The sequence below is a fragment of the Megalops cyprinoides genome, chromosome 3, assembly GCF_013368585.1.
Source record: "Megalops cyprinoides isolate fMegCyp1 chromosome 3, fMegCyp1.pri, whole genome shotgun sequence".
Taxonomy (NCBI): domain Eukaryota; kingdom Metazoa; phylum Chordata; class Actinopteri; order Elopiformes; family Megalopidae; genus Megalops; species Megalops cyprinoides.
Window position 1 is genome coordinate 7,264,274 of NC_050585.1, and position 12,076 is coordinate 7,276,349.

The 12,076-nt window shown below is 46.7% G+C and overlaps 1 protein-coding gene across 1 annotated transcript; it reads right to left on the minus strand.

Moving 5' to 3' along the window:
• Nucleotides 1-227: 227 nt before the first annotated feature.
• On the minus strand, nt 228-11,708 carry emsy (EMSY transcriptional repressor, BRCA2 interacting). Its single transcript, XM_036524060.1, has 20 exons — nt 11,530-11,708; nt 9,924-10,032; nt 9,496-9,595; nt 9,292-9,366; nt 8,963-9,138; nt 8,686-8,844; nt 8,003-8,262; nt 7,547-7,781; nt 7,237-7,458; nt 6,555-6,704; nt 4,905-5,078; nt 4,661-4,797; nt 4,372-4,548; nt 3,790-3,994; nt 3,440-3,604; nt 2,906-3,061; nt 2,081-2,241; nt 1,281-1,823; nt 750-1,157; nt 228-431 (listed from the first exon to the last, which is right to left on the minus strand). The coding sequence occupies exons 1-20, from the start codon at nt 11,530-11,532 to the stop codon at nt 234-236; spliced, it is 3,813 nt and encodes a 1,270-aa protein (XP_036379953.1). The 5' UTR covers nt 11,533-11,708; the 3' UTR covers nt 228-233.
• Between the last annotated feature and the right edge of the window lie 368 nt (nt 11,709-12,076).

The window sequence follows — 12,076 nt, forward strand, 5'->3', positions numbered from 1 at the left end:
TTAGGCCGTTTTTTTGTGATTTTTCAGATGTCTCTTTCTCCGCTTGTTCCTTCTTTTGAAATGCAGGCAAAACTGATCTGATGTCCCATCCAGACAGAAGATTCTTCAGAAAACGAGTTGTTGTTTAAACTGACATACAAAACAAATAAACATATTTTACAAGACTCCCTCCTGGGCACTGTTGTCTTCCGGCTAGCTCCGCCCAAAGAGACATGGGGGGGGGGGGGGGGGGGTCACTGTGATTGGTCAGCGCAACCCTGTCCTGGGCTGACAGCTGCACCTTCATCGTTGCTGCTGTCCACTTCCTGCTCCATCACGCTCTCCTCGTCCAGGCGCTGGCTGGTGTAGTTAGTTATCTCCAGGAAGCCGCTGGGCTCCACCACCACATTTGACTGGCTCGAGTCTGGCATGATTGAATACTGTGGGATAACCTGAAAGAGAACAAGGAAAGTAAGTAAGTAAATGTTTTAAAGCACCAGAGGCTACTTTCCTGATTACACGGGTTTGGGAGAACTGTGATGACACAATGTCTCACTAAGTTATAAGAAATCACACACATTCCTGGCTATAATGACTAATTGGGTGAATGAGTTGTCCGCTCATTTACACCACGACACACATTTACTTGGAAGGAACAGATTAAGGCTGCACCAAAGGTCCGCTCACTGGAAAGAATCTGCATTCCCCTGAAAGAAGAGAAGGACTAAATCTATATTTGGGTGCTTGCGCTTCACTGAGAATAGTTGTACCTGTATGACGTCCACGTCCTTGCTCTTCTGAGCCGTCAGGCCCTGGATGCGGGCGAACTGACCGTGTGACTTGGAGAGGCCGGAGTGGTGCAGGGAGGAGCCGGAGCTGCTGATCAGCTGCCCAGACACCAGGCCCTGAGAGGCGCTCAAGCCTTTACTGAAGGAGCTGCAGTCACTGGAGGAGTCCACCACCATGGGCTCCGCTCCGGGGTCGATCTCCGCCTCCATCATGGAGATCTTCAGGATGTCCGACACGGACGACTTCTCTGTCGACTGCCCAGGCCCTGAGCTGGACTCTGGCAGCAGCTTGGCCGCCGCCTCCCCGCTGCTGGACACCGGGGGCGACTGGTGGCTCCCGAAGGTGATCTTTGTCACCGTGGCCCCTTGGGTGATTATGGGCTGCTGCACCTGGACGGAGAAAATGGGAAAGGCGTCAGCGTGACAGAAGAAACTCAAGACTTGCAATTGGATCGACACCAAGAGGATGTGCCCCATTGGCCCGCAGTAGCTGAGGCGGGGCTGGTGGCTCACCTGGCTGGGAGAAGGCTTGTCGGAGCCCACAGGGTGATGGGCCTGCAGGGGCGGGGGCTGAGAGAGCTGGGTGTGGATGGGCCTGTTGTGGGAGGTGGGCGCCTGCTGCAGCTTGGGCAGCTGGGGAGTGTGAGGAGGCTTCATGGCGATAACCTGCACCACAGCCTGGGAGCCGGAGGCCACGGCCGGCCTCTCCTTCAGCACCACGTGCTGCTGCTGCTGCTGCACCTGTGGCGGGGCCGAGGGCTTGGGCTGGGGCGACTGCGGCTCCTGCTGGGGAGCCTTTTTGGAGGAGGACGGCTGGCTGACCGCAGGCTTGCTCGGCGACGGCTGAGTGGAGTGAGGCACGTGCCTGGCTTGCTCTGGCTGCGCGGCGGCCACCGCTTTCTGCTGCTGCTGCGGCGGCGGCGGGGGCTGGGCGGCGGGCTGGGACGACCTGTAGAAAAGGCCCGTCTGCGGATCCAGCGTGTCGCCCTCCAGCTCCCCCTCCTCCATCGGCTGCTCCTCGGTCACCTTGCTCGGGATCACCTGGCTGGCCGCAGCCTGCCTCGCAGACAGGAGAGAAGCTTTGTGTTGATACTAAGGACACCGAGGACAGTGAATCGAAGCTGAGGTCTTCTACATTTCAAATTCATGCTTCATATGAAAGGCACCGCATGTTGCTTAACTGGATATTATGCTACATCCAGGGCTAAACAAGACTGAAAACAATGAAAAACCCAACTGGGAGCTAAGGACGCCTCACCAGCCTCCATAGCCCAGTTATATGCTATCTCCTGTGATGCCTGTGGTTGGCCCACCTGTTGCATAATTCGAGTGACTGCCACCGTTGGAACGGACTTGGACACCACAGGCTGCCCTGCAGTCTGAGAGGTCACTCCGTGCTGCTGGCTGGAGGAGAGAGCCACCTCCGCCCCTCCACCAATGGTCCCAGAGGACGTGCTGGCCTTGCTGGATTTACCTGTGGAGAGAGGGAAGACAGCATGTCACTGCAGTGCCACAATGCCATTGGGCCCATGTGCGGGGCTGCCAGTACTTATGGCATCCACTAGACGGGGTCATCAGAAAAATGGTTTGAAATAGGATGAACAGAATTTCTTGTCTCCCACAATACTGCACTGAACTTTCGGTGAAATGACCTTTTTCCATAAATAAAACTCAACTTTGATGAGAAAAATGTGGCAGAACCAGCCGGACATGTTTTATTGCAAAACTCAAAGAACTAATGGCACGATCTGTAAACATGAATTATGGTTACTTCAAATGGTTATAAATGGTTATGGTTACTTTTCATGTCACACAGACATGCATTTCATTATGACCACTAAAGAGCTGGAATGCAGCCAGAGTGGCCTCAATCCGTCACATGTTCAGACATGCAGGCATCTCTCAACACAAGACAATCTCCTGAAGATGAGCCTTTGTCGGTTATGACACATGGCCAAAGTATAATGGTAATCATTCCACTTCTGTTCCATGGAATAGACCAGAATCTCCAACATTCAGAACAGAGATACCAATCCCATTGCACATAGCAAAAAGGGTATGTGAGGAGTTAGTGGTGGTCAATGTGTGGTTTAAAAGTCATGAGGCAAAAAGAAGAGAGCTGGGATCAGGGAACGAACCAGCTGTGATGTACTCTGCGCCCAGCTCGGGCTCCACCGTGCCCAGTACTGGGGAATCTGGCGACTGCCTCTTCTCCTGGGCCATCTGGATCGGAACGGCCATCTGACTCAGGTCAATGGTGTGCTGTCTAGGCTTGGACTCTGCCTTCTCCTTCACTGCAAGGTGCAAAAGAGGCATCAGCACCGAGGCACTGCCCTCACTGGCAAGATGACAGCTGGCAAAGCTTTAGAAATCCAGCTGATTGACCATGGACATGGGGCATGGGCATGGGGTTTTTCCCGGTAGGATGTTTATTCTCAAAATATTTACTAATACAAGGAAAATGTGCACACATATTACTGAACACCTGCCATAACGAGAATCACATATGCATGAACTCATGGCATGGAATTTCCCTGGACTTCTTCCCCGAGCGTAATGATCCCCAACAAACATGGTAATGACACTCCAAACCCCTTGCTGTGACGCAACAGAGGGGAAAGATCCTGATGTAATGATAGCAACAGAGGGACAATCCCCCAGGAAAAACCAACCTGTTGTTTGCTGCAGCTCCAGCAAAGCCTTAATGGTAGAAGTAGCGGACTGGGACTCCCCCGATACGTCTTGGTATATAATTGTTGGGCTGGCCTCTACAGATACCTCATGCTCAGTCCACTCCTGCCCTCTAGAGGTTATAACGTGCAGTACTGGCTGTGAATCTGAAAAAAAGAATGATGCTTTGGACATTAGACAGGTACCGCAGAATACAATTTTTGTTTTTGCTCACTCAAGAGAAGCGTTGACTGTAAAATGCGTTGATCTGTGTCAAGGACTTCACCTGAGGCATTTGAATGCATGCAAAACGGAAAGCTGGCTGACTAGCAGCAGGAAGAGCACTGCATACCGTGAGAACTGTGTGAGGGTTCTGGGGGAGGGGGACTGCTCTCGGTGTAGGGCTGTGTCTCGTCCTTCAGTGCCCCCTCCTGTGTGGAGGCCGGGACTGCTTCTGTGACCCGGGAGACCTGTTGCAGGGTCTCACTCACAAGCTGCCTGGTCTGCTCGCTCACCACTGTGGTCTGGAAGGTCATAGGCTTGGGCTTGATAAGCACCTGCAAACACGTGTCCAGAGAATGCACAAGATTTCAAATACCTACACCTCACAAGCAGCTCTAAAGACAAAACCAGTAAAGCCAATGCTGCAGTATCAGTGGGCGCTCCACTGTTTTCTCTCCTCCCAAAATTTTGCTTTAGCCAAGAAATGTCATTTATTTAACAAGCTCCTAATTTTAAATGTCCATTAATACTAGGGACATGAATCCAGAGAGGGACTGTAACATTCTGTTAGATTTCATATTAAAGGTCCCACACTGCTATGCTAACCAATGGTGAAATAAACAAAAAATCTCATGATTAATTTCAGTGAGAATCTTCCCTTTTAATTTACTATTTTTACTACTTTCTGGTTACAAGTGCTGCTGATTCTGACCTGGGTTTTGCCCTGCTGTCCGTACACTATCTTCGTAGGTATGATCTTGGTAGTAGTGGTAGGCTGCACCCCAGAGCCCATGCCTTTGGGCTGGGTGACGATCATCTTAGTGATGGGCCGAGAGGCAGTGATGATGGCTGGCTTTGCCCCAGGAACCGCCTGTAGCGTCTTCTCCCCCTACAGGCCAGACAAGGAGTTACAAGACCATGGTCCCAGAATGCATATAAATTTTTTCATTCTTTCAATCATTTACATGATGAAAGACTTTGTCAGCACTTCTCAGACTTACCCCTGCGTTTAACAATGTGGTGACAACATTCTTCCCTGGCAGTCCTTGAATGGTGGTTCCTTTTCCAGTTGTCTTCTGCACTACAATGACATTGGGCTTGGACGTCATGGGAATAGTGGTTATCTTAGTTGTTGTTCCTGTAGTGGAACAGAAAAAGGATATCAGATATGCACATGTTCAAATTATGCAGTCCCAGACCTTGCAAAGAAATAAAAAGAGATGCTGGTGGCTTCCTGGTTCTCACCAGACACAATGTTGCTGCTGATGATCTTGCCTCCCAGTGTTGCCAGGGACTTGGGCACCACTGTGATGATGCTGCCACTGGTTGTCTTTACATAGGTAGCTCCCCCTGGGGAAGCAGCCATTCGTGCACTAATAGTGGGGCTCACTGTGGGCCTGGTGTAGGTGGCCTGGGTACCTGTGAAAAACGGTGGGAAACAGTTCTGATTTACATTTACGCTCTGATGCGTTTATATAATTACACTAGGGGTGTCAAGAGAACCGATACTTCGGTACCAAGTCGATGCCAAAATTCTCAAAACGTGACGGTACTCATTTTTCTACAGTACCATAGCTACCGGGGATGCAGCTACAGCGACCGCTCGACTCGAAAACAAAAAGAGTAGTCGTGTATAGTCGTGTATAGAAGTAGCCTACTTTGCTTTTGAGGCGGATCGTCAGGGATTAATGATAAATTCGCAAAAACCAGTAAGCAAACGGTGCCATCGAACTTTTCAGACGAAAGGAGGAAACACTGCCAACGTAGCGAAGCACCTCAAAGACAGACATCCAGGTTTATTCAAAGAATTCAAGGTGAGCGAGTTTCAGTTCATGTTAACGTTACATTAACAACGTATCCAATGCGTTATCCTTGTTATCCTTATCCGGAAATAGCCTACACGTTTCCATTATTTTTGTTTGAGACAGATGGCATATTGCTGTGTAGCCAACTATGTTCCATACGATGTTTGCAATGGATAAACGCTAAAGGCTACCGTGTTTAGGCTAACGTAGTGTAACCACAGCTAGTAGTAGGTTACCGTCTGTGTCATCTGTAATCAAGATATAATGTTAGCGTTTTAAATAAGTATTTCCAGACTAATGATCTGTCACCAAGTCAGTAAATTCAAACTACTGCTTTGCACTCTGAGTATACAGACGTGTGTGTGTGTGTGTGCGTGTGTGTGTGTGTGTGTGTTAGCACATTGTGTGTGCAGCCTTTCAGCTATACCTAATACCTGATATCTCATAATTTTCCTTTCAAAGTATCAGCCAGAGGAGGATATCGACCAGGAGAGGCAGGAGCAAAGTCAGAAAACATATACACAGCCAACCATATCAGAAGCTTTTCAGAGACACACATTATATCACATTATATCATATTATATTATATATTATTATATATAGGCCTATTTATTATTTCCATATTTTCATTTTTCATGTCTTGGCCAGGTACTGCAATTGAAATGAAGTGCCATCATAAAAGTTGATTGTTTGTAATTAAAAACAGTATTGTTTGTTTTTAAATACCTGAAGGCTACACGCCACTGTTCTTTTTTGTAATGTTAACAGTTGTTTCTTTTTATTTATTACTTCAAGGCTACATGCAACTGTTATTGTTTTTTGTAATGTTCAAATGTTTTTAATAAAAAAGTGTATGTTGAAGTACATGGGATTTATTGTTTTGTTTTTGTTTTTTTTACCGTGGTGTCGAATTGGGTATTGAGAATTGTGGAATTTCACTGGTATTGGTATCGACTAGTAAACTTCTGGTATCGTGACATGGCTAAATTACACTACCTATCAGCATTCAGGTTCATCTTCCTTTATTACCTTGCAGTCAAGTCCCCTTTGACCACAAACTTTAATGCATTCACCAATTTACTGAGTTTACCTGTAGGTGTGGAGACCAACTTGGTGGTCATGATTGCCCCGTTGCTACTGACGACCATGATGGGTGAGGTGCTGCTGCTGGGCAGGGCAGCGGTGGAGGGCTTCGGAAGGATTTTACTGGGCTGCATCTGCTGGGTGATGATCTTCACTCCTGCTCAGACAGATTTATTAGCATACGTTTACATTTCGTCATTTAGCAGACCCTCTTATCAAAAGCGACTTCCAAAGCACTGGCATACACCAACTTATGCCGCACAAGGTCAACACACACACACACACACACACAACACAAATACATATGTCTAGAAGTTTTGCACCAAAGCAGCAATATTAAAAGCCAACAGCGGCCCAGGACGATGAACTTGGGTTTAAAACAGCAACCAAAAACTACAATTTGTTCACCTGCACATCACACACCATAATCGATCTGTACTTTTATGCATCTCACAAAATACTTTCACCTCCTTACATACAGTTTCATTTTAAAACAAAATACAGAAACAAATAAAACAATGCAAAACTGAAAACAGAAACTAAACATATATTCCAGATTACTTTGGTGATTTTTGTAAAACTGAGTCATCCACGGCTCCAGGGCAAGCCGGGAAGTATGGATCAAAACAGACAAAAGCAGTCAGACCACTGTGGAATGGCCCAGCTCCGCCCCCTCAGGGTGTCCTCACCTGACTCCTGCTTGATCTGAATGGTGGGCTTGCTGCCAGGAGGGGTGGTGGTGGTCTGGGCTGTGCTGAGCGAGGAGGCGATGGGGGAGCCCTGCTGTAGCTGCTTAGGGGACTGTTGGTGCTGCTTCGGGAACTGGGCCAAGATCTGCGTCGGGGAGCCCACCAGTGTCTTCGGAGAAGGAAGTCTGGCGGAAGCCACTTTGACAGCCGCAGAGGAAGCACCTGACGGGGCAGCACAGGTCGGTCCCATGAGTAAGATCTCCTGGCAACACGCAGCGATGCCTCGCAAACACGGATGCAGCACACTTACCCTGGGCTATAGTGGACATGACCACCGAAGGTGTGGAGGAAACCACTGTGGTCACAGCCACCGTCGCAGGGACCGGCGAGGGGCTGGAGCTGGCCGGGATGACCACAGTCTGCTTCTGGCTGGAGGTCGTCAGCATGGAGGTGGACACCAGCTTGGACACAGCAGCGTAGTTATGGGACTTAGAGAGGATGTTGGGCACAAAGTTGGAGCTGGGAGAGGTTGTCACAATAATCACCTGACAAAAAAAAGAACATAGTGTTATACAGGAGAGACTACTACTGGTTGTGCACCATGGTCTTCACAAATTTTGAGGACATTGACCATCATAGCATGAATATAAGCACCACAGAAAAAGAATCTAATAAAACTTAGTGATTATGAAGATTGCAACCATGATTTACATATGGCAAAAAGCCTGCTCAGTGCCCCTCAGCAGCAGAGGCTGATGAGGCCCACCTTCTGTGTGGTGGTGTTGGTGGTCTGGGTGGTGGGCTTGGTGAAGGTTATCTTGACGGGGGACATGTGGGGCGGCAGGGAGTTGGCGATGCTCTGCATGATGTTGCTCATCTTGGGGCTGCCGCTGACAGGCACGGTAATGGTCTTAGAGATGGGCGGGGCCGCCTTGGGGACCTCCTTCAGCACCACGGGGGAGGAGCTGGAGGAGTTGGTGCGCCGTCGTTTCCGCGGCTTCTCATCCTCGTCAGAGCAGCTCACACCTGAGGAGGGAGTGAGGGTGTGTTCAGCTTCAGGCACAGTGAGGAAGGGCAAAAATACACTGTCAGCCAAGACAAAGTCTGCTGCATGCAACCACTGAACCAAAGTGACATCTGCAGGACAATATTAGATTTACACATATGGATCAAGGTGAGGGATGGGCAGTTGGAAAGCTGTGAAAATGAGACTCAAGGAAGGAGTAAAACTCTTTGCTTCATGATGTCTTTGTAAGTGTAGTAAGACAAAACATGTGCAGCCTTTGGATCTGCAGATTCCTTTCTGTCATCTTTGACTGTAAAAACTAAATTATAATATGGCATGTGTATCTATGTACACAGTAAATTGAGTGCAAATAACTGATTCAGCTTGCCTTCCTAACACAAGCAAAAGTTCTCAGAAGTGTACTGACTGTGCAACAGACTCACTCTTGACATAGACTGTGCTCCCACTGGGCAAGACCACCACATTGGAGGCGGGGCTGGCTGGCCGGGGCGATTTGACCGCAGCCGCTGCGGCACTGCCACTGGGGGCGGTGGCACTGGTGGGCGTAGAGGTCGTGCTTGTATAGGAGTAGCAAACCACCACTGCAAGCAACACAAAACAACTCTTATCTGATGGCGTCACTGTTTTTCCAGTTTTACCTCAATCTTTACCCATTCTTAAAGCAAATCCAGAACACAGCACATGTTTATGTGGGGCTACCTTCTTTATTGCCGGTTTCAGCAGGAAGCAGGAGAGAGGCGTTCTGATGGGCTGTCGCGCTGGCAACGGCATTGGCTGTTACAGTGAATGCTGTCTGCGGGACCAACCTTGGCATCAGAGGGACCAACCTGCGTCCCTCGATAGACCACTCCGAAGAACTGTTGGGTCCAGACATGCTGCGTGAGGCAGACACAACACCATTTTTAGCTCATCAATGGGGACACTGCTGAGCACTCAATCCATACTGGTGACATATAATGATCCATCCTCAAAAAACGGTTGTGTGAGGACAAACTATTCACACACAAAAATGCACAACTAGTACTTACTGATATGCGATGGTAGTTAAGCGTTCATCATTCACTGCTCTGCGGACCTCAGCACGATGGCGCTCGGTTGAGATGCTAAGGAAGAGTGAAAGGCATTTTAGGTTTCAGGAAGGCAGCGAAACATTGCAATGATGACCACCATGTCATGGTGAAAAGCAATATGCAGGTCTATCATCACCTGAACAGGAGTGTATACATATATACCTGAGGACTTTAGTGAGTTCTCCAAGGAGGTCTTTCTTGTCTTTAGTCAGGTCTCCTTGGGCTCTAAGAGCACTGATAACTCCTGCATATGCCTCAAGCTCTGAGAGAAAGAAAGAAAAAAAATACAGCACATCCGCATGAGACCCACAGCTTTACACTAAACACAAGACCAACTTCACAACTGAACAGCTTTACACATTTTTACCTCATCTTAAGAATGAAATCCTATCAGGAAAAAGCTTCAACTTTTTCAGTATTACAAGATTTAATATTACAGACTCAATGATGGCCTTTAATGAAATTAACTAGATTTTCTTTTTTAAAATCCCAAACTATCTTGGAAATAACAGTGCTTTGGACTACAGTTTCCAACTGTATGTAATATGCTGTTGTATGCCTTCAATGGTTTGTTCCACACAAGCGCATACCGAGTTTGCGGAGAATCCTCTTGCACTCATCCCTGCCAAGGTCCAGGAGGGTTGGCCACACCACGGGCATGGTGCCGGCCAGCTGCGGCTTCTCCTGCTGGATCATGAACTTCAGACAATGGAATATTAGTTATTGTTTGTTCGTTCATATGCCCGTTCGTGTTATAAGGATAAACATTTTAAGAACAGAATCAAACTAAGTAACCGTGACGGTTCCTCAATTTGACCCTAGGACAGTTCCAAAATAAAATTACCATTTCTTTGCCCTTTCAAACCTGCTTTGGATGAAGAACAAATCACATTTAATACTTTCGTTGTGGAAACAATGAAAATCAACGTAGCTATGATGCATAAACATCTCCCCATCGTCTACCGAAAACAAACATAAACAAGTAATGACGTCCCCACAATTTACTTTCTGCAATTCTGTGTCGTCTAGACTAGCTAACTTCACACCCAAACAGTGTTAATCTTGACTATCGTGTTTTTCTCTTTGATTTCAGTACATTTATTCCATCGTACGAACGTTTCGTGTGATTCCTAACAACAAAAAGTTACAATCACGACGTTCGCGGGAACAACATAAATAAAACATCAATTAACAACAGCGCAACACGAGCTACTTGATTAGTACGTCATGCAATTTCGTCTGCAATTACGCCTTAAAGCAATGTTTTCGGAAATTGTGTCATCTGTTACAGAAATATGCCATGTTATCGATCTAATTATAAATAGTAAGCTACGTAGCTAACATCTAAACAATTGTAATCGACTGTTTACAGTGTACGTATTGGCAAGCTAGCTGTCAGAAACCGGATGCTTCGGTAACTTAAGCAATTGATCGCTTGATGTCAAGCTGGCTACCTCCAAAACGATCGGCACTTGACCGTTGGGTATTTATATAATTAATTAATAGACAGTGTTTGCTAGCTAACGTAGCAGTCGTGGGCATGTAATTATTGTTGAAGCTAGCTAGCAATAACGTATCTAACGTTAATTTATATTAACAAACAAAAATGTGCGCCGGCAGTTGGAAAGTGAATGGCCAGGGAGCTAGCTACATAACTTGAAAGCCACAACAAAAATGCAGCCAGTTAGCCACCTAGCTAATAAACTAGGTACAGTGTAGCTAGCAAGCTAGCATAGCAATCCGTCTCTTGCCATGAGCGTTTCGTCCACACTGCAAGATGGATGGCTTGCTAGCAAACACGGTAGTATATAATAGCTGCTAGGTTAGCTGCCTAACTAGCTCGTTAGATAGCTAGCAACTACTTAGCTGCCTTCATTAACAAGGTACGCCGGTATAGTGACAGAGAAATGTAGCTAACTGGCTACTTATCTTGAAACCAAAACAAAACATGCAGCTCGCTAACCAGATAAGCATCCTACCAAAGCAGGCATGAAGACAAAAAAAGCCACAGACCTAGGTCGTCATATAATTTCTTACATTTGTATTTTGTTGACCACATAGCTAGCAACTTGCATAAGCAAATTCAGCCTTTCGCAGCAGCGAGTTTGCTCTCTAAATTCGCCAGATAGCTTGCAACCATCGATAAAAAGCTAGCTAGCCACCTAGCTAGCGTTAGTTTTCCAGAAAAAGATTTACCATTCAATGTAGAGAACAAAAGCACTGTCTTGATTAAAATCCTGATTGGCAGGCTCCCCCCGTTTATTACATGTTATTCCCGTGGATAATCACTTTCTTCCAACAATGTGTGGATAGGTTGCACTTTTTTATTGAAATTCCACCTCAGACCCTTCATAGTCCTTCATTTCCACCATGATTAATCGACGCCAAAGAAGTAGGGCCTCTCACGGAAGTGCCCGAATTTAGCCTTACAAATGCCGACATTTTTTGGAAATACCGTATCACTAAAGATTAAAGTTTCTGAATATATATTGTAACATAGAGCTCTAAATAAAATTACTTAACATAATTTACAAAACAATACTAGTCAATAATTACAAATTAATCTTTTTGAAAAAGGCAATGCGTGTGTTCCCTGTTGTTGGACTTATGTCGTCATTGTTGACATCTTTGTGCAATTTCGTGCGGATAGAATGGCATTCCCTTTATACGGTTTCTTGAGGAGCGGTATTTCTTCCCACCCTCACCAAACAATGATTTTTCGTGGCTCTCCCGTAAACTGAGT